Genomic DNA, 26327 nt, shown 5'->3' with positions numbered 1-26327 from the left:
GTGGGCTATTTCTGAGCCGGGGTGGGGTGGGGGGGTCGTGTAGGAGTCTCCCCGTTTACCAGCAGCTGTAGTTCGAAGAGTGCAGGGAAATGAACTATCCACCACTGCTACTGGAAAGTGGCTGGTGCAACAGTTTGGCTTTAAGTGTAATCTGCAAAGCTTGTCTGTACTGTAACTGTCTTAGGTTAAAGTTACCCCGAGGGGAAATAACTAGGCTGGTAATATTTCTGTAGAGATTGCTCGTGTGCATGTGGCACATTTGTATTCCCCATTTTATCACTATAATTGTCTTATAATTGGACAGTTGCAACAAGGATATATTTTTTAGAGAAGCTTCATGATGCGGCAACAATTACTTCACTATCCCATTGCTAATTTAGGACATCTTGGATTATTGCTCTAATGTTTTCTGTTGTGTTGGATATGAGTGGATCCCCTGGCAAGTTTTCATGCAGCATTCCTAGAGATCTCCTGGACAGGGCACAGTTAGTCAGAATGAAAATAGCTAAGTATGAAATACTGTCCATTTTATGTTACTTCATGCAACTACACCACTACATTTCAAAGATGAGTGTTAAGGCCTACTTTTTACTCCACTACATTTATTTGACAGCTGTATTTGCTTTTCAAATATTCCACAAAAATCAATTCCAGGACAGATAAGAGATGTTGTGTGTACAGACTGGACCAAAAATAGTGAAAGGAGGATTTTGAATGTAGGCAATAAAGTACTTTTACTTAGTGTATTAGTACTTTAGTCTAGGTAAACCATCTAAATACTTCTTCCATTGGTGGTAACACCCTGAAGTCAATGTAAGAATTAAATCAACAATCATTCACAGGCATGAAGCTGGACAAAGTGTTGCCTCTGTTTGGTAACACAGCTTCCAACCGTGGCCTCGTCATTGGCCCAACATGGACTTGTCCCGCCTCTGAGATATATGGCCATCTGATTGGATTTCCTGGAAGCTCGAGCAGTGGGCTGATGGCTTGTTTAATGAATATTCATGACCCCAGGCCGCTCGGTCAGGCCTCGCCCTGAATGTCGCTGTGTCTGGCTCATCGGAACAGAATGTGAGATGTGGTAATGCAATGTCAGTCATTTGTTTTAGCGGATGAAGATCCGTAGCACAGATTCAGGGTAGAGCGTATTGCACGGTAAGTTAAGTTTGGGATGAGTGTTGATCAGTAATTCTGCGTAATTGCGCATAAATCACTGGGTGTATCTTAAAAAATGACAGGCTGCCTGAGGATGTGATGCTTTTTTCCTTCAGAGCATCAGGGTTGTTTGTCTTACATGGGTAAATCCTGTTAAATATGAAGCCACTCCTCTTGTAGAAAACGTGCCATACCTCTCTGCTGTGTGCTATTTCAGGTCAAGGGATCCGGTTTCCACTGAGGTGGAAGAACTTGACAAACAGGTACTGGCACCGCCTTTAGGGCACGAAACCACCTGCACAGTAGCGCAGTATAAAGGCGATCCCGTCTTCCCACGTCTTAGAAATTACGAGAAGGGCACAAAAACTGATCTAAGGGAAACTTAAGGACCGTGCCCAAGCATCAGCGCAGCTCGCCTGATTTACAGGACAGCCAATCCCCGCAGCAGCAGATAACTGAAGCAGGGCACTCGCAGCGGAGAGTACATAAGACAAGCAGCTCGGATCTACGCTTTCACTTCTATTCCTGAACAAAAACCCTCTCGCCAAGATGATGATGCAGCTGACAGAAACCCCTAACCAGAAAAACTCCCTCTTCAACGCCATGAACCGCTTCATTGGCGCCGTGAACAACATGGACCAGACCGTCATGGTGCCGAGCCTGCTGCGGGACGTCCCGCTGGATGAGGAGAGTGAGATGAGCTCCCTGAAGTCAGATGAGGACGAGGGGGACATGTACAGCTACTACCAGCTGCTCAAGTCCATCCGCAGGGACATCGAGTGGGGGGTCCGGTGCGCCGCAGCCGATGAGAGGTGCAAGGAGGGCATGAAGATCACCCGCACAAACTCGTCCGCATCCACCTCCTCCTCTGCGTCAATGTCATCAGCATCCTCCGAGGAGGACGAAGAGGAGGACGAGGATTTGGCGAAGCAGTTCCAATACCATCTGACGGGTCTGCAGGAGGTGCTGTCCAAGCTCACACAGCAGGCCAACTGTCTCACCAAGCGTTACAAGCAGGAGATTGGCATCGGAGGATGGGGCCAGTAAACCCGGAGACCACGGAACCCCCTTTTTTTTGGCTGACATGATTTCTCTAAATTGGCCTTATTGCTGCTGCTGCTGATACTACTGATGACTTGGACAATCATAAGAATGGTGGAGAAAAGGGCAGCTTATTTCTATTTAATGGCCTACATGGTGTTGGTCTGCTCTATGGAATTGACTGTAGATGTGTTGATCTTAAAGCATTTGTGTACTTAGCACCAAACTCCTATGTTTTGCACTCCAAAGTGTTGTACACATCACGCTTTCAGCGATACACAGATGAAACATATTTAAACCTTTATTTAATGTATTTATTACCTCATGCTGTATGAGTGAGAGCCTCTTGTTATTTCAAAGTTGGAGAAGTGAACTGTATGAACTACAGGACGAGTCATTTGGACGGCCCCCTATGATGGGGGGGTGCTGGCAAAAGATCTAGCTTCCATTGTGTTGCTAATGATGTTAGTGTGTCCAAATGTATTTGTCTATGTATGACCAGTGCTATACTTTCAATCTGCCTGTGTCTTTATATTGTACTTGTATGGAAGGAGGCAGATGCTTACTGTAGCTGCCTATGATCGCCTATTGGCCTACATGGTCAGTGAACTGGAATCAACTGATAAATCTTCTACATAGAGAATAATGACGTTTTCCAGTAGATGCATTGTTTTTATTCCCATTGATTTTTTTTTATCAAGGCGTGTCCATCTGTTAAAATTAGCAAATGCTTTTGTATAAACGTTCTGCATCCTTTTTATACCTATACTTGTTTCTAAAATAAACTTTTATTTACACTACCTTTGTTTGATGTGTATGATTTGAAATGGCTGAAGTTATATTAAAATTCAAGCCGTGGAGTACAGGAGGACTGGCACAAAAACAGAATTAAGCCTAGAAAACATGGTTTGCTTATCTTTACTCTCTCTTGTACAAGGCATACCTATATTTCCCTTATAACCAAAAACAGCATCATATAGTTTATTCATTTACATTTTCATTTTTCAACAATGTTATTCAAAAATTATCAGTGTCTAAAAATCTGTAATTCTCCAGTTAAAATTTTCATTGCAATATAAAAAATAGAGTTAAAATATTTCTTTGGCACAATTCTTGTAATAGAAAATATCTGAGATGTGGGTGGCAACCAAGATTCAGACAGGATCAGGTTAAAGTGTCTAAACTGACAAAAGACAATAGACAAAACATAAAAGCACTTAGACAGTAACACAATTGTTTGCATCTCTCTTTGGGAGGATGTTCAGTTCTACCCCCTCAGTTTGGAAAGCAGGGTGATGTAATCATAGCTGTGCAGAGACAGCATGTAAATGCTGCAGAGTCAGTCACAATTGTTGCTCTCCTCTTGTCAAGTGGATCCTGTTCAAGAATTTAGTTTTATTAAAAACACTGTTTATTGCTTCAGAATGGTATTCTTAGATATTTTGGAGTATTTGTGTCTGAACTTGAGAGAGCCCACTTATAACTATTCAGTGGAAAAACGTGGCAGAACAAAAACAACACCAGATTTTGTAGATACATTTATTTGCTATTAGCCACAAGCCAATAATACAATAGCCCTAACAGTACTATTAATACACCTAACAAGATAGAAAAAAAGATTTATTAAAACAACCACCACAACAACCATTTAAATAATGTGGTTTCCCTAAACCACCAGCAATGTAAAATACGTTTTCAGGGAGAGGTAGATTCAAAATTATCTGTAGGGTGAGGAATGTGACAACACCTTGAAGGTTAAAGCCAAAGAGCCTGAGGGAAAGGAATGGTCAAGTAAAAAAGACGTATAATTTGCAATGCATTTAAAAACATTTTTCTTTAGATGTCAATCTGATTGCGTCCAAGAAATATTTCCCAGACTACACTGCAGTAGCTAAACAAAATAAAAAAACAGTAAACCAGTAAATATTTGATGCTGTAGGACTTTGAATGGATATGACAGTTACAAGTATAAAAAAGGGAGCAAAGGGGGACTATAGTACTTCTGTTTTGTGCATGCATGTGTTGTCGTATGTAATACTTTGAAAAAAAAGAAATAACATTTCACTGTTGTTTTAGTAACTGACAGTAAAAAACTCAAAGGCTACAGAAGATAATGAGTGCAGCTAGAGTTTCAGTGTCACAATAGGTCACAATAAAGTGCCACACACCCACTTGCCAGTTTCACTCTGTCTCTCTCATACACATACACGCCTACGCCTAAAATTAAGATAAATCAAACACACAATGACGAAAACATGTAAACATGTCATGTTAATGTCTCTTAATGTGACTCCACTGGGTGAAAGGAACGCTAGCAAAGGGAATAGAAAGTCACTTTAATACATTAATCTCAATATGGCACAATGGACTTTTAATCTGATATATGGTGCAACTTTATTATGTGGGCCTATTTGGTTGCAATTTTTATTTTTTTGCTATATATTAGGATATTTATATATAGATTTTTTTAATCAGAAATGTAGGCTACTTAGTTTTATTTTAATACTGTCTTTTAATATTGTCCCTTTCTGTTTCCATTGTAATGTTTTCTTCGAAAAAGTAAGGAGCAAAAGTATACAGTAGCAGAAAACACCAACACTCCAGTATCAAAGTTGTACAAAACATAATATTTGATCATATCTACCGTAAAAGCCCATAAATGAGGCGATGGAAATAGATTTGTGGATGTTTGCACCTAAAGACAAGATTTACAAAGGTGATTTTTAATCAAAGGTTTTTCAGTGACATTTCGAACAGCGACTAATTTGTCCCTTCGCGCGCACGGTACAAACAGGAAGTAGAGCGAAAGCTGCAGCAAAACAAAAACAAATTCAGGCGAAATTACCTCAAATTCATCGTGAATCAAAATGGACAATCAAACCCCAAAGCCAGTGACTAACGATTCAAGCTGCGTGTTTTTTAATACACATTCAGAAGACTATCGATGCGTGAGTATCTAGTATTTCTACAAACTCAGTTTTAGCTTTGTAGCTAATTAGCTGGTTAGCTAACCATAAGGCTTCACGGTTAGCTCACTTGGTGACTTTTTCTGTATTGATAATTCCTTACTCGACACGATTGATTATTGATAGGTCGGTCGAATAAGTGACGAACGACGTGATTCCTGGTGCGAAACTACAACGTTAAACTGAGCTCATGTAGCTAACATGCTATTTAGCTGCATTAATTATTGTTTTATTAAAACTATCCAGGTTAGCTTATTAAAACATTTCACAAAACAAGCTTCGGTTTCTGGCTCAGCGGCTTATCAAGAGCTAACGGGACGGCTTTAATGTTATGTGTTTATTCTTACAAATGCTTTATTAAACGAAGTTTTCTTTGCCTCATGGTAACCAACGTATTTGCATGTTTATTCCTCAGATATGTGTCTCACTGGTTAATACAAATAAGCACAGATTCTCGTTTTCTTATCCTGTAATGATGAATTGATTATGATAAGTCAGATGCTGAAGTGTGAGACTATGAAAAGTCATGTGGTGTTGTAGTTAATTAGTCAGTCAGTAGTGAGGGTAGTCAGTTGTCTGCCTTTGGCTAAGGTATTGTAGAGCCTGATGGCAATGGGGGTGAAACAAATTTGTATTAATCTTGTGAAGCTTATGATGTTCAGATGTTGAAACTGTGTTTTGATTTGGCTAGATAGTCTTTATTATTATGTAGTGGCTTTAGCAGCAATTTCCACTCCTGTAGATTTGTCCTGTTTATCATAAAGAGGGTTTGCCCTCTCCTCGCCATGCACTTGGCTCAAATGCTGATCTCTTGTATGGATCACTGCAACTCCATCCTTGCTGAAGCCCTTGCATCTGCCACTAGACCTGTGCAGCTTATCACAAATACTGCTACACTGGCATTTAACTTCCCCAAATTTCCCCACACAATAGTGCTTGTGTGTTGTGTAAGATGGTGCCCTGTTGCACTTTGCATCCAGTTTAGGGTGCTAGTCTACAGAGCCACAAAACGTAGCTGTTGTGTCTTGCCTCCTAAGAGTGGTCAAGCACTGCACACTGGAAGTCACCTTGTCGCACTTGAGGATCTTGTGATTACTCATCTTAGCCACGGTGTTTCTGTTCTGGCCCTGCAGTGGTGAGATGAACTCTCCATGGAAGTCAGGATAAGAGATAATGATCAACCTTTTCGACGCTTGCCCTTTCAGTTAGAGCTTTTTGCTGTATCTGGGTTGACATAGGCTAGTCAGAGATCACTTACAGAATCTGTGCTGTCTCTGGTGCAGTAAACATATTACTCTAAGTAGGTGTGGCATTGTATGGCAGCATTAGACATCAGGTTATCATGTGCTCAAATCTCTCATTTGCTGATAAGCAATCACTCAAAACTGCAAGCAGTCAATGACATTCTCCAGTACACTGACTGACTAACCTACATACAGATGGCACACTTCAACCTAGCCTGTTGTCTCAGTTTGTGTTACATATCACACTCCTAGTGAACATTATTACTAAAGCGTTAATACATGATTCCACATCCTTCATTGTTCAATATTCTTCAGGATTGTGGACAAAATTTTAATGTTTGTGTAGGTGGCGTTTTCAGTCTCCTGTAGGGAAATTAAACAAGGTACTTAATGCGTCGTCATGCTACTGTATGTGCTGCTGGCATGACTGCAGCGTCGTATTTTTATTTCTTTGTTCCATAATTCATGTTCATAAATCTGGTCTGTCCAAGATCCATATTATGTATTTATGTGCAGTTTGAATCTTAACTAGACCATTTTGTGTTAATTGGAGTTTTAGGTCAGGATTTTTCAGCACAGCTCAATGCTATTCAGTAAATATGCCCTCAGTCAGTTATGTCTACAAGACTACTGTGAATTTTATGCTATTGGTTTGGAGCAATTAAGCATTAGTTAGTGCTTTATACACTATCTTTATACAAAACCATCAGATTTCTTTTGTTTCAATAAGGTTCTGCTGACTTACCCTTTTCAGTATTTAGGGCTGAGAATGAAGTTAACTTTTTATAGTACTGTATTGTCCATGATAACTATGAGACGAATGTTTGCACGAGATTCATGCCAGAAGAAAACCTTTCAAAAGTGAAATAATAATCCTTTGAAAAGGCAGGTTCACTCATGTACTATAAAACAGTCTGTAAGAAAGTTCAAGGAGTACGGGCATTTTAACACCCCATTTTGGGAGCCATCATTGAAATGTAATTAAAGCAGTAATAAACTGGTAAACGGCCTTAGAGAAAAAATATCTGTCTAGATAGGTAGTAATAAATCAAATGTTTGCTGTCTGAACAATCTAACTGTATGCCAAGATCTCACACTAGTGTAAAATTGAAATCCACTTCCATACACTTAATAAAACAGTTGAATTGCATAAACTTATTTGGCAGTAGATCTGTTATCTATATGAGGAAGCACATTCACATTGTTTCTGCAGTCCCTGTTTACAGGTAGTCCTTTGTTACCTTCTCGAAGAATACAAGGGTATGACAGTCACAGCTACAGCATTGACGTAGCACAGCCCGTAGTGTGGACGTGCTGTGGTTTATCTTGGATGCAAGGCTTCTATTGGGCCTTTCCTTTGCCCTGAAACTCACAGGCCTATCTCAGATATGTCTTTCATTCATTTGTTTATCTTTCTCTTTGAGGATGTCTAAAATCAGTTTCGGTTTGGATGTTGCTTTGTACGAAATATGTAGAGCATCGAGTCATGTAAACACACATCTGATTGAACTGTCTTTTAACAGACCTCCATGTTTTATAATGGGTTAAATTCTGTCAAATGCATTTGCAGGTGACATTCCTAAATACTTTAGGTGTCAGCATGTTGCAAAGGTGTACAGCTCTAATTGTGTACATGTCCACTCATGTACAAGACACAAGGCACACTTGAACAAATGGCAGCCTTGTCAACTCAGCCAAGCTTATGATTACAATGATAATAATATAGTATTTGTTACACATCTCCACAGTGGTTTACTTAAAGGAAAAAAACATTACACAGAGCAGGTAATGCATAAGTCGACCTTGATCAGTTGTTTTTTTGTTTATTGGAATCAGCCATGCAGTAATAAGTTGTTTCTGATTTACAGGTGGTGATTCTAACAGTAAAACGAGCCACAGGAACTTTCTCTTTATTAGGATGGTAAATATTACTTCATATTATCTTTTTCTAGAATAATTCTTTGTCTTGAACCCTTCCTTTTTTTCCTGCTATAAATTATTTAACTGCACAGCATCTCTGTAGTGAACACTAACTTTGTAAAGCCTTTAATGTTCAGCTGTGAGGCTTTGTCTAAGATGTTATTGTATTGGTCACAGCCTGTACTTCTGTTATTTCTGTTTAGTGAAGTAAAAGTAATCCAAGTTTATTCAGTTCACAAACAATGGTAGATGTAACTGCAGCATCAGAACTTAAGCTTTGCATTTAAAATATTAGTCAAACTAAATTATTTATCTCAGAGGCTCAGGGCTACAGTCTATACTATTGAATGGCATATCAGTTTAATTGAACAACAGTTTTTTAAGGCAAGTTTTAGACCAAGGGAAATTAATATGTTGGGATCCTAAAGGAGGTTTTCACATTTGTTGCAGTAGTGAGTTGTAATTTTGGCGTGGCGTCTGGTAATGATTTGTTAAACTGCATCTTTACACATTGGCTTCCAAATTTAGTCTTGATGGTGGGTTAGTCTTTCATGTGCTGCCAATCAGGTCTTTGGCAAGTGCACGTTTAGTTTCATTCTAAACAAATATTACTTTCATGATAAGTGATCTTAATACAAGCTAAATATCAGCAGTTAATAGAGGACTGAAGGTTAGAGAGTGTTGGTAGTGTTATGATGTATTTATGTGCATTATGAGAGTACATGGTCATTAGAGCCTGCAATTAGTAAGCCACTTCTCACTGTTGTCTTTCTTCTCTCTACACAGTCTTTTCATGCTGTTTGTGATCTGGCTGCTTCGTAGGCATCATTCTTTGGCTCAGGTAAATTTGTACACTGCAGTGCACAGTGTGCTTTTACAATTTTTTCCCCTATTTCTCTTTGCTCCAGTGCCACTGGAAATATGTTCAATTTAACCATGGCAAATCTTGGCATAATTGAACCCAATTAAAATGCGCAGATTAATCAATTGTAGAGTTAATTGACTCATGGTTTGTCTGTGATAATAACTGCTGTCTTCTGCTTTTCCCTCCTCTCCAAATGAAGGGATTTGCATTATACTTTGGGTTTGAGTGTACATTAAAAAATATTAAGACATTTTTTTTTCCAGATAAATTGAATTTTTGCTTTTCATAAAATACATAATGTACTGTGTGTATTTTTTTGAGTGTGCAGCTTGTAGAGTCTGAAGCCAGTTTTTGTTTCTGAAGCCAGTCCGACAGGTCTGTCAGGTTTAGCAGCATGTTATCCTCTTAATCTGAAGTAAATGACAGCTTAATGTTGGACTGTGATGGATCCCATTACCTCTTCACCCGGTCACACAGCATGGCCGCACCTCCTTCCTCGTCCTCTACCTCTCCCTCCCCTCACAATGGTTATCAGTCAGTCAATGGTCTTTAGTGCTCTCTGGCTGTCCTGTGCTCTTTTTCTGTTTCCACCTTGCCCCTCCTTCTTCTCCTCTCTCTCCTCTCTCTGCTTTTTCTCTGTACCCTTTCACAGGGTCATTGCTGGACACCAAGTGATAAAGGGGCTGTATGTGTGTTTGTGTCTTTATCTTTTTATGTAAATACCACAGCCACAGTGTGTTACCACCTCTACAAACACCCCTAGTTAGCATACATAGCAAATGCCCTCTCAAATTCTGAATCACACAGATTATCGATTTATTTTATTAAAATACACAGCTTAGTTTGTACAGAAGGAATTAGGGGGACTCTCTCCTCTGTGATATTTTCAGAGTTGTCACCAGGGATGTCGTATGCCAAGCTGTCAGCCACATCAGTGATCATTTGATCTATTATTTGCCCTTCTTTCTGAGTGAATATAAATGCATTGGTGTTTTTAGTAGGAATGTTCTGAGAGAATGTCTCTCCATCTCATTTTTTCTCATTTTCTCTACAGAAGATGATTCTCAGCTTGACTGTCGCTGCCTTTTTTGACAGCATAGCATATGTCATGGTGAGGTGCTCTTGCCTGTTTTGCTAAACATACACATAGTAGCCTTTCAGACGTTGTTGAATATGCTTCTCTGTGATGTGATGTCTTTCCTTGCCCAGGGTGAGTCCCATCGAGAAGGACGTCTCTGTGACTTCCAGGCCTGGTGGCTAACTTACTTTGGTAAGATAGAACTTAATAAATTAATCACTAGTCCACTTTGCACAAAAAGATGAGTAAGCCAGTAAAGAAAGAGCAAAGATCACTGACATCTGTTGAAGAGCTCATAAATCACAGTGGAAAATAATATTGCTTTATCATTTCGCTTTTTTGGCTTGAGAACAAAATGTACCCGGACACTGATTTGTCCGTCTTATAGTTACCCAGAGCTTTTGGAAATGTATCATGGGGAACTCTTGAAAGTCATAAAATTCTGCTTTCAAATAAATAAATGTCAAATCACAGCTATTGGTCAAACAGTCTGCAAACTCAGGCTGAGATTTATATAAAAAGATCACTGCAAATCATTGCTGTGACAACTTAGTAACCCCAAATTGCACGGCTACAATCCTTAGAAATGTTGAAATGTTCATAAACCAAGAATGAGTCAAGCTTTTTTATTTTATCCTGTTTTTCTGCTGTGTATCTAGAACAATGAGTTTATCGTATCTGTATAATTTAAATGTGGGAATAGTTTTATATGTGAAGAAGCCAACCTATTTGTTTTTATTGCATTTATTTGACGAGCTTGAACTATGTGTCTTCTGCAAAAGCTTTCAAATTGCAGTGGGGGAACATCGCCTTTTGTATGGAGTCATTCTAGCAATCAAGGGCAAGAATGCGATATGTAAACTCGCATTTTATTTAGGAGCATTTAAACACACATACCAAGATTACCACACCCACAGCAGTGATGTAACACCTGGGTGTCGAGCACCATGCTGTGCAGTTATTGTCCCATTGCAGCCATTCATAATACCGCCCTCAAACCAGATGCCTGAGTGTTTCATCACCGTTCCTTGTATGAGGAGATTATTTTCCTCCAATGACTGCAGAGGGCTGCAGTATTTCATTTGGGTTAATCAGGGACATCTATAAACAGATGATTTGTGGAAAAATGGGGGGGGGGGGGGGGGTGTCTTTTGTGATTTGTTCAGATAAGGCTGGTTTCTTTTTACGTTAAATAAAACCTTGGTTTTATTTGCTTTGCTGGCATTTGCTGCAATTACATCTACTTTAGTCTTGATTAGCATAAGGATTCTTAGTTAGGACTGGCTGCCAATACAACACTTCGACAGGCTTGTGTTATTGGTCTCGCAGGCAGACACGCACACACACACACACACACACACACGGACAGATACAGGGTTAATGGGCAGTGAGTTAGTGCTGCAGGGTTTGTGCATGTCACCTCGGTTTATCATGAGGATCGTCACGCTGAGGACAAACGGCTGTACATAAACACAGGCTGAACAGGCACTTTGTTCTGTTGCAAAGCATGGAGTCTAGTGGGAGCTACATAGCACAGCTCTCCTTTTAACTCCAACCAATAAAATTTTATGAAATGTGTTTGAAATGGAAGATGGTAACGGGGGGGCCCTGCCAGGACAGGTGGTGAAGCTGAGCTGTGTGTTGTCGAGTTAAACAAAGCTTTGGCTGCTATTTGGTTATATAAAATGTGGTCGTTATTACAGTGACAGTAATTGATTGTCTTAATGACATAGACAGCCAGGCTCCTCCTTTTTTAGTCGCTACATGTTTTTCCAAAAGGTTCCTTGAGCGTGAGAAAAGAGTGTGTTTTGCATATTGTGTGCATGTGCGTGGAGTTTGTTGTGAAACTGAGTAAGCTGAGAGTGTGGCTCAAAGAACTCATCGTTGTGACGACTAGCTTTGCCTGTCATGTCACAACACACACACATGCACACACATATAAAGCAAAAGGGCTGAATACAAGGGCAGAAAAAGGGAAGTGAGCTTTCTAGACTTGTCCTTGTCTCTGTAAAATACATTCATTTTCCCCTTCTGCTGACTGCGTCTTCCTTTTCCTTTCTTCACTTCTTCTTTTGAGTGTCTTTACACTCAGTCTAGTCTACTCGTCCCTGCACCTCACTTTTCTTTTCTTTTCCTCCTTTCTCGCCCCCACTCCGGTTATCTCCCTCTGCTTTTCCACAGTTCATCATTATCTCTTTCTGCTCTCCCCCCTCTCATCCATCACCCTAAGCCACAGGTTTCCCTCATATTACTGCAGAATGGGCCTTCATTTATCAAAAAGTGAACACACACACACACACACACACTCACACTCACACAAACACACACACACACACACATGCACACTCGCTCTCTCATACATAAGTGTACATTTCGACACCAATTCAAAGATGCATACTGTGTGGTTGGGGAGCTGTGCTGTAATTTGACCTTGTTGTTTTTCTGTGTGTGTCTCTGCAGACTGGAGTGCCTTGGCCTGGGTTTGCCTCATCACTCTGAATCTCTACCTCAACCTGGTCAGAGAAATAAGCACCAACAAATTTGAGATGTGAGTAAAGCTGTTAGGGCTGCAACTAACATGCATTTTCACCATTAACTGGTTTATTTACCGATTATTCTTTTCAATATTTTAGATTGATTTGGTATATAAATGACAGACTAACCCTAAGAAACTGTTCATCCCTCATGCAAAACAAGCATTTCTCTGCCTCTGTGTCTCCCTTGGAATGTTTATTTATCTCTTGTTTTGTTGTGACCGCTTTCCTCCGCATATGTGTTTGGTCTGCCAGAGCATGTGTCTCCCCACAGAGCATTGACAGCCCCCTCCTCTTTCCCCGTCCTCCACCTCCTCCTCCTCCTTTTCTGTTCCAGCCAGCCGACGCTCTAATTGAAAAGGGAGTGAGTGTCAGCCGTTAAGTGTGTGTTTGCGTGTGCGCACCCATCTTCACGCTTTGTGGCTCTGTGTTTCTGTCGCTCAAACTCCCATGAGCACTCTACAGTGCAAGTGTGAATGTGATTTTGCGTGTGTGTGTGTTAGGTATTTTCTCATTTTCCAGCCTAGCACAGAGCTTTGTGACACCGACACACAATCTAAAAAAAACATGTATCGCACTGTGCGGGCAGGAAAAAAAGGCAGCTTTAACAAGTTAGCGGCTACTCTGTTATCCAAGTCATGTTGATGGCTGATGGTTGTCCCCTGTAGATGTGCTTAGGTGTACAGTGAGGGGTAGGGCTGGTAAAGAGAGATGCCCCCACCCCATGGGAGTTTTGTTGCATTGATTAGCAATAAGCCAAACAATATAGTGGCGGTATAACTCAGAAGAAGACAGTTTTATCGATACAGGGAAAGGGGCAGCCTAGGGGGTCAAAATCAGCTCGATTAGGAGCCATATCAGCTGTGTACTTCTCATGCGTATGTATTCATACAGGTGTAAAACAATTCAATGCTTTGCAGAAAAAGTTGAAATATATTAAACTCATTAGCTGCTCAGACCCTAGAAGACCTGGAGGACCCTCCCTACCTGCCCGTTGTGTCAGTACATTGAAATGAACAAGCAGGGCTGCATTTCTTTCATGCAGGGTGCAAAGCTGTGTGAATAATGCTAGAACGTCTGTATTTATGTCGCTGGTTACAAATGATGTGGAGGGTAAAATACAATGCCTTAATGGTTTTTAATGGCAAGGCAAAGACAAGACGTTTGGGGGGCTGTTGTGTATTGACTGTAATGTATTGACTGCTCATAGATTGTATGTAAGTTGTATGTGTTTGCACATGGCCTTAAAATGCATGCCCCTCAGCTCCTGAACCCAACCTTCCATCCTTGCTCCCACACCCACACCCACACCCACACACACACACATACACACACACACACATACACAGAAACACACGTCTCTTCTCTTGCATCCACTTCAATCACACTTAGATCATCCAGACTTCGTTCTCCATAACCTCTGGCGATTTGTTCATTCATAAACCATTACACTGTAGTGTGTGTGTGTGTGTGAGTGTTTGAAGGATATATTCAGCCGAACTGAATCTTCTGTGGGTAGAGAGAGGTAACAGTGAAGCTAAAGACGGAGGGTGGGAACAAAAAAGTGGTGTGAGGCAATGAGAAATGAGATTGAGCCTCGAGAGAGATTTCTGCATGAGCTGGTATGTGTATGTGTCTCTGCATGTGTGTGTGTGCATGCAGGTGTGTGAAATGCAGAGCGCAGAGCAGTCCTGCTGTGCCTCATTAAGCCCATGTTGCGTTCAGCTCCGGACTTCGTCATCTCCCTCTCAAAGCGGTGCGAGCGTGTGAGGTATGTGCGCAGTATGTGCACGCTGGTGTGTGTTTGTGGCTTTGCAAGCTCTCGACATTGATTTTCTGACAACCCCCCCCCCCCTGCACCAGTCAGACTGGCAGCACTGATTTCACCATTTGTATCTCTCCTCCCACTATCATACAGATCCACTCTCTCTCTTTGTCTGTGTCTCTTTCTCACTCTGCCTTCCTTGCTTTCTCTTTTGCTCCTTCACTCGTTCAGTTTGTCATTCCATTGTTTTGTCTGTTCTTAGCACTTCCACCATGTCTTTTTTTTCCTAACCTTTCTCCCTTGTCTCTCACACTGGCTCTTGTGTTCAATCAAAATACTCTCTCTCTTTCTCTGGATCTATACATTTCCAATGTCTCTTTCCCACCCACTCTTCTATTTAAACTGCCAGCCATCTCTCTTTCTCCACCACCTCCCACACACTCACACTGCTGTCCACCAGATTGAGGAGGGGGGTACAGTGTGTTCCACTGAAAGAGAGTGACTATGTGTTGGTGTGTGTGTGCGTGCGTGCGCGCGCGTGTGTGTGTGTGTGTGTGTGCGTGCGTGCGTGCGTGTGGTACACAACTCAAGAGGGATTGAATGTGTGTCAGCTGTGTCACCACTGCTCAATTGACTACACTTGGAACAGGTCAGGGCAGGACTTCTACTCTATTGACCAGGCAACGCTGTATGCTCTATAAAGTATTGATGGCCACACTGATGCCTAAGAGATGGGAGCACACACCTCATCTGTCACACACACACACAAACACAAACACAAAAACAGCTAAGTTCGGCAATTGGGATTTTTCAAACCTCTTAGATTCTCATCAGAAATGATATAATTTCTCTATGATAGACAGTATTACATCTGTCTCCATCTTTCCTTTATTAAATAAGAGTATGCTGCTTAAACTATGAAGTTCATGCAGACACATGCAGACACAGTTTACTCAGTCTTGTCCTTAAATTTATTAGTGACTAACGCCTGCTGAGTGAGGCTCTGCATCCTGTTTGTGGTTTTGATGCAGGCGTCCCCTCTGCCAATCATCTTTTTCACTGTGATGGTAATTATGGTTTATATTACCATGAGTAATTTTCAGACTGGCTGTATAGGCATTTGTCTCCACCTGAAAAATGACCCTGATGTGAGTGCCAACAGAGGGATGAACCAAAGAAGAATTGATTTAGTTATGTTTTTTTCTCAGAGGCAAAGCCTCCTGCTCTCTGTGCTCGTAATGAAATAAATGTCTGCCTTTTATCAGGTTGTACCATCTGATGGCATGGGGGGTGCCTTTGGTCATGGCCTCTCTACCGCTGCTAAAGGGTTACTATGGCCCCGCAGGAGCCTGGTGGTGAGTATAGCCATCCAGCTGTAGCATAATCTTTTTTGTTTTGTCAGCCAGTAAGAGCGTTATTTCTGTTAAATGTCTTTTCTTTCAAGGAGAGCCACAGCACTGGCCTCATTCCAGCTCTAGGCTGGCTCTTTCTGTCATACGGTTCTATGTGATAAAAACTGGCAATTATCAGCTCATCTTTGCCCAGAGTAAAGTGCCCCCTCACACTCTTCAGTTCTTGTGGTGAATAGGGAAGGCATTATTTGTTTGGAGGGTAGTTAAGGGGGTGAGGAAAAGGGGAAGAGGCCGAGGAGAGGAGGCGGCGGAATGAGAATTGGGACAGAGCCTTAATCTCCGGGCTCGACTCTCCCTTTCCACTTTCGGCTTATTAATAGCTACAGCTGCACAGCTTTCCCCCTCTGCAGTCACACAAGTCTCTCTTCCGCTCACGCTCTCCTTTTCCTTTGTAACCCCCTCATTGCTCTCTCTCTCTCTTTCTCTCTCTCTTCCCCCAGCTGGATCACAGACGATCACGTAGCCTGGAGATTTGGGATGTAAGTAGACCCTTTCAGTGCCGCCATCAAAGCTTTCCCCACTGGGGGAGATGGGGAGGAGGAAGGGGGAGGAGTGCTGTCTCTGCGGGGAAATGTGACGGGTTGCATATCATGGGAGCCTGCAGGGTTTTTTCCCTCTTGGTTTAAGGCCAAACTGTGTGTGTGTGTGTGTGTGTATGTGTGTGTGTGCGCACGCGCGCGCTTGCGTGCATGCGCGTGTGTGTGCGCACACACGTAGATGTTGCTGTATCTGCCTCTGCCTTGTCAGATTTAGGCGAGTTGCTACACTGTGTATTTAAGTGTTTAGGACGACTATGAAGGATTATGCCTGTCTACTGCTTTCTGCAACTGGCCCTAAGTCTGCAAGGGCTCTGCCAATCCCCTGGCGCAGAAACACACACACACGCGCACACAATAACACTTTGCTATGAGCCAAGGTAATCGCGTTGCTGCTCGCAGCATCAGCAGGGAATCAATCTTTCTAAACAAATAAGCACACACACACGCCCGCAGACAGACTCACGCAGACACTCACACACACACATACAGAACAACACATAGCTATCAGCTATGCTAAATGAGCCCATGTCTCTTTTATCAGCGCTCCTCCGCTACCCGGCTTTTTCTAGTTTTCCGCGCTGTCGTGGCCCAGGGGGATGAGCTGCTCACAGGATCAGGGAATCTTCATTAGCTCTAATTACATCAAACCAGACGAGGGATTAGAGGCCAAGGCAGCACCCGTCAATGAAAAAAACACATACGCTCAAACACACGGCGTCTTCCTGACAGCTTGCTGTGTAACGCGCAGGAGGGCAGAGGTTGTGGTATTAAAGGCGAAAAGTGGAAAAGGTGGGAGGAGAGCCATACGGGGTATGGTCAGAGAGGCAGGGAATTACTCAGCAGGGGAAGGAAAGATGGACAGCATAGCCGAATGGGAAGGAGAGGAGAGTCAGAAAAATAGATTGCCCTCATTTCTGCCCACGCCCTATAGTGTGTCTTCATCAGAGCAGACAGGACAGAGGAGGTAGGGGAGGCTTGGAGGGGAAGAAGAGGGTATGAAAGAAAAAGGAGAATGAAAAGCAGAGGACAGGGCTGTGTGACAGAGGTGCAGAATTTCAGGGGTTGAGTCAGCAGCACTTGAGCTTAGCTGAGTCACCTCTGCCAGAGGTTTCCATTGGTGTGTGTCATGAGCCCTGGTGAGAAATGCCACTGAAAAATGGACAAATTCCATTCATCCATTCATCCATTTTCTATACCCGCCTAGTCCTATTTCTAGGGTCACAGGGATCTGCTGGAACCTATCCCATCTGTCTTTGGGTGAAAGACAGGGGTCCACCCTGGACAGGTCACCAGTCCATCACAGGGCCACATAGAGACAAACAACCTCACACACTCACACTCACTCCTATGGGCAATTTAGAGTCACCAATCAACCTGACATACATGTTTTTGGACTGTGGGAGGAAACCAGAGTACCTGGAGAAAACCCACACAAGCACAGGGAGAACATGCAGACTCCACACTGAAAGGCCCCTACCACGAACAGCGCTAAAATGGACAAATTGATATTGATAATCAGTTGATCCACCACTCTGGTCCAGATTAAAACATGTCAATCTCTATTGGATAGGTTGTCATTACATTTAGGGCTGCCATTGATCTCCCCTAGACTGACTTTAGTGAGAGTTTTCCTCTGGTGTCACCATGAGGTTTGTCATGAAATTCGGAACATGTCTCCATAGCATTAGCATTTCACTCAAGCTTACTGCTTCACAAAACAGCAAACACATCTGCAAAGTCTTATTAGACTTGTTTCCTTTTCATCTTAGTGCATTTGGTGAAACACACCCTGCACACTCTGCTCTTTCTTTTTTTTGTTGCTGTTGTCCTTTGCTGGGTGGTTTGGGTTGTCCTGTCCCTGTGTATGTCATTGAACAGGTAGATTGTGATCTTTTATTCAGCGTTAGGATCTTGCAGGTCAGACTTGACAGCTGCAGTCGCCAACTAACCCGCATAGATGGGTCCCCACCGCACTCTCATCTCCTACTGTGCACTTCTTCATCCAAGACTCACTCTCCCCTTCAGAGCAGTACCAGAGGGAAGGCCAGGACGAGGCTGTGAGATTGAATCTGTGGGCATGTGGTGATCTTTCTTTCTGCCAGTGTCGGGCTTTTCACCCTTGCTTGCTGTCATCCAACCCTTGGAGTCCCTTCTGTATCTTTTTATCCATCTTTCCCCAGTCGATGTATTGGCTGCAGCCTCTTTCTGCTATTCCTTTCATTCTCTCTATGACCTTATCCCTCTCCCTGTCTTTTAATCACCTAGCACTTCTTTTTTATTTCTGCTCTTTCTGGTCCTGACCCACAATCTGCCATCATCAATCCACGTTTCCATCCTCACCTCTATTCTTGTCTTCATTTTTATCATCCTCTGCCCACTCCATACCCTCTCCCTCTCTCTCTGGCTCTGTTTCATTCTCTCTCTCTTTCTCCCTCTCTCTCATTCTTTCCTCCCCATCTCTACTACCCGTTTGCACTCACTCTCTCCGGGTAGTGCTCAGCTGTAGAGCACAGCGGACTCTAATGGCAGATCATTATCATGCTAATTAGAGCACTTTGTAGCTGCCGCCCGTCACTCTCTTCTCCTCGCAGCCCCCCACACTATTGTTAAAAAGGCCACCCCCTCCTTTCCCCTCTCCACCAAACCCCCCCCCCCCCCACCCCACCCCACCCCACCCCATCTCTCCATCATTAACAGGACTTGCGCTGGCGTAATTGTCCCATCCCATTATTGAACCTGTGTAGAATCATACATACACATGCACAGCCATGTGCATTCAGAGAAATAAAAATAAAGCAGCCCCCATGTTCCTTATTGTGAAACGAACACCTACTGTATCAGATTCCACTGCCAATAAAAAGTTAAAATTGATAATGCTCAGGAGGCCAAAGACCCAGTGCTTGCATTTTGAGATGATGGTAAAAGATTTAGTTTTTACCACCACACATGGCAAAGACTTTTCAGGCATGTTGGACATTTATTCCCAGTTAATTTTCTTTTGAAACCATATGTGTGCCTGTATTTATAGGTCAGAGAAAAATTCAGATTCTTTGTTTTAAATGTCAGCCTTTTCCCTGGATCGTGAGTAGACCTATAATTACTCTTGATTTTCTTCCTCTGCATAGACCAATATGTTTATCACGTAGGTGTGTTTGATGCCAGCTGCTCAGGAGGACTTGGGCGTCACACAGCTTAATCTCAGCTGCTCAGCACTACTAAGGCTGAACAGAGAAGTATTGACCAGGAGCCTGTCTAGTAAAGTTAGACAAAGGCGTGATTGGTGATTTCAGTGAGAGGCTGAAACCCAATGCTTACATCACCTCCCGAGAAGTTGCATAACACAAGCCAGCCATTTCAGCAAAGCCATCACCCCAGTTTTCCTCGTCCGTCTTGCTCTCAATGATTCGCTCAGGCATACCTGAAATATTATTCTACCACATGTTTCCATTAACTGTCACCCCAGAGAAATGCCATGCATTTCTAGCATTGTGGCCTTGCTGGCATAATCTTTTGTCCTCGTCTAGCTTTCTCCTCTTTCTTCACCATTATGATACTTCACACTTGTAGAAACCTAAATGCTGTCTACTTTGTCTTAATTTCACATTTTTTCATTCAGTATCTATAATTTCTTTTGGTCTAAAGAATGCTGCAAACCTCCTGTTTTTCCACTTGAGACAGGACTCCTAGGAAGCTAAATAATAAACATCACATATGAAACAACAGGAATTATCTTAATAGCATTCCACATTTGGCGCTTTCTTACTATCTGTTTGTGTCTGTGCTTTGCAGATGGTACGTGCCTCTGTTCAGCCTCATATTCCTGATGATCTGCTGCTATGCCAGGATCATCTGTGTGGCCAATGAGAGGGTGAGTACTCAACAAGCAGCAGCAGCAGCAACACAACACACTGGCAGTTTATTTGAGTCCAAATGCATTGTGATCTTTTAGAAAATTGACATCAGTGAAAGCTAAGACAGAATTGCTGTTTGTTTGTTCTTATATTTCTGTATTTGGGTGGAATACTGTTAGAACTCTCATAAAAATCAAAAAAAGTGTATGCATGTGATACAATAAGCAATTGCTTTGAGATCATGATCGCACTGCAAAAATAGTCACTCAAACAATAACCACACATGCAAACACAAAGTTTAGCCAGGTTGTCTGAGCTACAGAATTTGAAGGTATGAGTGTATACAGCCAGGTCATAGTTGAATTAGAAACAAAACATTCGGTTTTGTTTAAAATCTCATTACGTTTCAGTGAAAATGTAACTATTTGTGTGTAGAAAGTACCTAGTCCTGTATGTGTTTTGGGGGGTCACCCATTACTGGGAGGCACCAAAGGGAGAAGCTCTAATTCTATTAGTAACTGCACATAGTTCCTTTAATTCATTGATAAAATAAAGATGTTCATCATTCACTTGGATTCAGATGTGAAGATTTCCAGCTTCCCCTTTTTTTTATTGTTATAAATTGACTAGTTAGGGTATTTGGGCTGTTGTTTGGGCAAACACATTATCTAAAGATGTCCTCTCTGTACCTGTGTGATTTCTTTTTTTCAACATTTTATTCTCTAAAACAGTGTTCATGGCACAAATGGTGTTTTGTGCTTAACTGGATCATAAAACACATTGTAAAACAATACAACAATTAAAAAGAACTGTGTATTCAGTAGGATTGATGTAGCAATGATATATTTAGTATTTATAGTATTTTTTTCTTCATAGAAAAGTAGTAATCTGTCTATTGATAATCTTCTGAGATAATTGTATTACTATTATTTAGGACAGAAATAATATTTTTGTGTTTTAGTAAATAAGAATAAATGTTTAGAGCGATAAAGAGTGATAATACATTTTCCAAAGGCTATTCTGCATGTATATGAGTGCCTTGAGATTTTGTTTGCCCTTTGGTGTTTGTTGGAAACATAAAGTTTAAAAGCCACTGCTCTAAACAATCAGTTTATGTAGGTGATCAGTCACGTAACTGATTTACCACTTAGCTGATCTCTTGTCAGTGCTAGCCTCTAGTTTCCATTGTAATGGTATAGTAGAAGCGCAGAGGCAGCATTCCATAAGATTCACATAGCTGCCATTCCACTGATCTGACGACACCACACACAATGTGGCTTTAGTGACACTACAAGGGCACTGCAGTGTTACTTAAATGTGCGTGTGTCTTCTGGTGTGATTTATCAAGTACGGGAAGAGAGTAAGGAGGATCAGCCTAAAGCCACAACAGGCTCATCATGAATGTTGACATTCTTTGTTTGGTTGTCAGAGTGAGAGATAGGACATCAAGACAGATTTTGCAGACATCTGGGCTGAAGACATAGGACATCTGAGACAGACACACAGCAGGTAGCTCAAGGGAAGGGAAAGAAGCCACACAGCTTTTTTTATCATGAATGTGATAAATAGAATGAATGAATGTAGCAGGTTCTGAACCTGCATCTCATAATTCATTCAGCTCAGTATTCAGCTGTCTCCCCCTCTTCCTCTCGTCTCACTGTATCTCTGTTTTCCACCTTTCTCATTTTCATTCTCCTCCTCTTTTCCTTTCCACCTCCTTCTATCTCTGTCTGTCTTTGTCTCTACTCCGTTATTTTCCCTTTTCCCTTCTGCCTCCATGTCTTACTCCCCCTTCCCCTTCACTCTGCCGTTTTGCTTTCTCTATCATATTTATGAAGAGCTCAAGCCTTATCTCTTTTCAGCTGCAGGCTGTCTCAGTTGAAAGAATTTCAAAAGCTTTGAAAGCAGGGTAGGTGGCAATGCAACCGAGAAAGGAATAAAGAAGTGGAGGCTGAGAGGTGGGATGTTAGCTGGACAGAGAAGTTTCTCCAGTTTTCTGGAGAGAGAAGCATTGTAGGTGAAAATTACTTACTTTAATGCATTGGTTTATCAAGTTCAAGTTATTTACACCAGGATTATTTAGAAAGACATGGACACATTCAGAGTGACTGTGTGAGCATATACTAAATCAAGGGATTTGAAGGCTAATACGTCATTATCAGGACACACAGAGAGGTCTGAGAGTGTGGTGGTGTGTTTGTTTTACAGGTGGGATTTGTACATTCCTGCTTTTTTCCTCCTAAGCCTCACGCCTCAACACTTAATAGGCTGAATTGCTCTCCTTTGTGTGGAGCGGCTTAAGCAAGATTGCAGCAAAAGCTGGGTACGAACGCAGGAGACCTGGCTGAAGTCTAATGACATTGCCACTTATTATCAGTGTTTGTTGATTTTGATGGATAGTGGTGCTTAGCTGAATGGCAAAGGGCTGCTCTTTAATAAGTGCAGTCTAATGACACAATGGCTACAGTCTTTTTTTTTTTTTTTCTTGCGCTGCACAAACACACCATGGTCACACATATATTTACAATGACAATCACGTCAGCGCACAGAAACCATGGCAACACTGAGTTAATAAATAGCAGAACAGAAGAACTGTTAGTGCATCTTGATCATGCTGACTTTTTGTGTGTGTGCTTGAAGCTCACACAGGGCCTCCAGAGATTTGTCTGTGATGTCCTGGGTTACATAAACCTTCTGGCTTTCTATGGCCCCCCACCCCTATCCCACCATTACAAATCCCAGTCTTGTGCTTCGCTGTGGGCGTGCATGTGAGTGAGTGTGTATTCTTGTGCGCAACTGTTGACATTTTCCCTGCATTCCCCCGAGAGCGGAGATAGAGGAAGAGCGAAAAGTGTTCCCACGTTCTCTCTGGAGATCACCAATCTGCCATGTCTGCTCCACTTTTTCCTTTTTCTTTAACACTTCTTCAAAAACTCTTTCCTCTTTCTCTACACCCGTTGCCTTTCCTTCTTCTTCCTGATGTCATATTGTGTGCACTGTCGCTGATCACTTCCCTCTTTTTGTGAGATGCCGGGAGCTGTTTAACTGCTCCTCTCTGCCTCTAAGCTCTACACTCTGCTGTGAATTAGGTGGTTTTGCAGGGATGAGTAAGAAAGTGGAAGGATTTTGCGTTAGTGTAATAGCCTATGTGATGTGTGTTCCAGCTTGTCAGAGCAGATACCCACCTCTGAACCCAAAGCCATGCCTCTCTAGGAAAAAAACAATTGATTTAGGTGATCCAAGCACTATAGTAATTTATTTATTTATTTTGCCCCAAGTAATAGCTCTGACCTTTTCTTTCTGTTTTGTGTCTTTTCTGAGCAGATGCAGTCATGGTTGGGAACCTTCAACCCGGAGAGGGAGAGACGAAAGGTAATGGCCTGTCTGGCCATCACATTTCTTAGTGCACGCGCTCATGCGAATGCACATACACACACATGCATGTAGAGCGTGAGGACTAGTGTGTGTGCAGGATTAACTCCTGTGTTCATGCTGGGTAGGTGTCAAACACAGCAGGAAGCAATTTGACCTCATGACTCTCTTTCTGTGTGTGAGCTCGTGTATGTATATTAATGTGGCCATGCACGCACATGTGTGTTTCAATCTGGGGAGCTGCAGTGCCTCTCTGTTCTGACCTTACTGAATTAGCAGGGAACAGAAGAGGAAAAAGAAGAGCCACATGTGAATTATATTCATACCAAGAGAAGACAGATTGAGAAACAGGACACAAAGAGTCAGGGAATATGAAAACCGAGAAAGAGAAATGTGACTGGGGAAAGAGTTTGCTGCTTGTTTTTGTAAGGTTAATGTCTGTTTTACACATAATGTTCCAACAGAACAATTTCATAAGAGACAGTGTGATACATTCAAATGGATTTATAATTGTTCTGAAACTGCCACATTCAAAGGTGGAGTGAAAGGCTGACCATGATGGAGAGGGCGAGATGGAATTTTGTTTAAATCTGAGGAGGATGGCACAGGTTTTCTTACAAATTCCTCATGGCAGATATTTGTGGTGTTGCACTCGGTTGTTCATATGAAAAATGAGAGAAATAGGTGTGTATCAAATAAAAACAGAGCTGGGGAGAAAAGTACAACACCTAGATCCTCTCTTACTTTCAAACCGATGATCAGCCATGGCCTGAAGTGGATGTAAATGCAGGGATGTCTGTTTTGGAAAGTTACAGATGTCTTCGGTCACAAACTGTCCCTATCCAGGGTTGGAAGGGTGTTGATTTCCAACATGAAGTCTGACCATCTGAAATGGAGTTTGGACAGAGTATAAATCCTGCTTTAAGATCATTTTAAGATAAGGTGGTACTTTAATGGGCTTGGTACTTTAATGATAGCCTGTCAGAACAGTCTGTTGTCACTGTGTAGAAAACTGTCTAAACTGGAAAAAAATAATGCTGTTGATGTCATCTGGGTTATTATGGCATGGAAACAACACATTGATGAAATGCTGCATTACAGATGGGTGGAGTGAAAGATGGGCAAGGAAGGCTTTAACAAAAAGATGAAATTGGTGGCATTATAGGAATTGTAAGAGCCAGTAATTTTGAAGCCTGACTTATACTTGGGAGTAAAATTCAGGGTAGCTCAATCTCTGGTGCTTCCATTTAGACATTCTTTTTGAAACGTGTCTCTTGTGAGTCCCTAAACTTTATGGAAGTGCAATACTAAATTGCTAGAGTAACCATTTAATGGATTTCTTATAAAATGCTGGTACTGGGAAGTCTTTCCTCCCTCTCAGACTGAAAGCTTCTTTCTGTGTCATTTAAACTGGGCTTCTGGCTGCAGATATTTAAGTGTCCTCCAGTTAGACACTAAACCCTGGCTACCTACACATAAGCATCGCTATGGAGATGCCAAATCATTAAAATATAAAGCCCTAAATTCCACATAACTAAGGCATCCTCCACAAAGGTGGTCAGTGTGGCAGCACAACTCTAGAAAAGTTAACAATCCAATAGTGGCAATTCCTTGCTGCCCTGCTTTTAGTTACCCACTCCCCCTCCTCCCTCTCCTCTGCACTGCTGATGCACCGCCACCCAGCAGGGTGAGGTGTGGAGGGCAGGTTAGGGTTAAGGTTATGTAGATGCTGCCCCTAAGTGGCAGATGTAATTACTACATGCTGAACTTGCATAACCTTCACCAGTGATGTGTGTATGTGTGAATGTGTGGCAGCAACACACGCACACGGTTCATGTGGGCTAATTGATATGTGTTGCACAGAGTGTAAATAAGTCAGCAGTGGGTTTTATCACACTCCCTGTTTTCTCCTTTCTTTTTCCCAGTCGCTCTCCTGGTTCCCAACTGTTTTCCTCTATGCCTTTCAGTCCGTCCGCCCCCCCCCCCCATTTTTCTTTTTCTCCCTTCCTCTCTCTATCTCTCTCTTACTCTTGTACTCATACCCAGCATGAATAAAGCAGCAAGCCAGGTTCATGGACATGAATATTTATGAGAGTTTATGCACGCGCTGTGATGCTTTAAAACAACAACAACAGCCTCCCTGATTGTGCTTGCCAAGCCAGCGAGCCCTGGTTCATGTACGTATGTGCGAGTGTGTGTGTGTGTGTGTGTGTGTGTGTGTGTGTGTGTGTGTAGCAGCAGGTGTAAACTAGAGAAAGCAATTCCTGCTGGGTGTCTGAAGACCGCTGGCTCTGGTGATTTCCATTCACGTCCTCACATCTCCCACCTTCTGCGCCTCACATGTTCGCTGTTACTCTGTCACGCGCACATGCACACTTCTCTGTTTTAGTTTTCTGCGTTCTCCGTACTTGATCTTTTTCTCTCTCTCTCTCTCTCTGACTCAGCTTGGTGCCGCCCCCCTCCTTTGCTATCGGTTTCTGTGTATCTGACTGGAGTGCTGACGTACATACATAACTAGTGTTGGCAGTTATCAGGGCCATCAGTCACATGGTCGTGACCCATCTGTGTGTGTCTTCAGTGAT

The 26327-nt window shown here is 42.2% G+C and overlaps 2 protein-coding genes across 4 annotated transcripts in view; both read left to right on the top strand.

Moving 5' to 3' along the window:
* Positions 1–1002: 1002 nt before the first annotated feature.
* LOC113122906 (mid1-interacting protein 1-B-like) lies at positions 1003–2999 on the top strand. The gene is made up of 2 exons (XM_026294568.1): positions 1003–1158; positions 1376–2999. Exon 2 carries the CDS (start codon positions 1708–1710, stop codon positions 2203–2205), a length of 498 nt encoding a protein of 165 aa, XP_026150353.1. The 5' UTR covers positions 1003–1158; positions 1376–1707; the 3' UTR covers positions 2206–2999.
* A 1993-nt stretch (positions 3000–4992) lies between these two features.
* Positions 4993–26327, top strand: part of LOC113123128 (cyclic AMP receptor-like protein A) — a 43635-nt gene continuing 22300 nt past the window's right edge. The window contains exons 1-11 of one of the 3 annotated variants that reach the window (XM_026294950.1): positions 4993–5147; positions 8278–8330; positions 9116–9170; positions 10249–10305; positions 10404–10464; positions 12733–12820; positions 15837–15926; positions 16424–16462; positions 18424–18579; positions 20312–20390; positions 23698–23745. In XM_026294950.1, the coding sequence (XP_026150735.1) occupies positions 5067–5147; positions 8278–8330; positions 9116–9170; positions 10249–10305; positions 10404–10464; positions 12733–12820; positions 15837–15926; positions 16424–16462; positions 18424–18579; positions 20312–20390; positions 23698–23745 (807 nt within the window). In that variant the 5' untranslated portion in view covers positions 4993–5066. The remainder of the gene's footprint in view (positions 5148–8277; positions 8331–9115; positions 9171–10248; positions 10306–10403; positions 10465–12732; positions 12821–15836; positions 15927–16423; positions 16463–18423; positions 18580–20311; positions 20391–23697; positions 23746–26327) is intronic. The other 2 variants (XM_026294951.1, XM_026294952.1) reach the window with 2 other exon arrangements.

This window comes from Mastacembelus armatus, chromosome 21 (assembly GCF_900324485.2).
Source record: "Mastacembelus armatus chromosome 21, fMasArm1.2, whole genome shotgun sequence".
Lineage (NCBI taxonomy): Eukaryota > Metazoa > Chordata > Actinopteri > Synbranchiformes > Mastacembelidae > Mastacembelus > Mastacembelus armatus.
The sequence above is the reverse complement of the archived record's forward strand: the minus strand, read 5'-3'. Positions and strand labels throughout refer to the sequence as shown.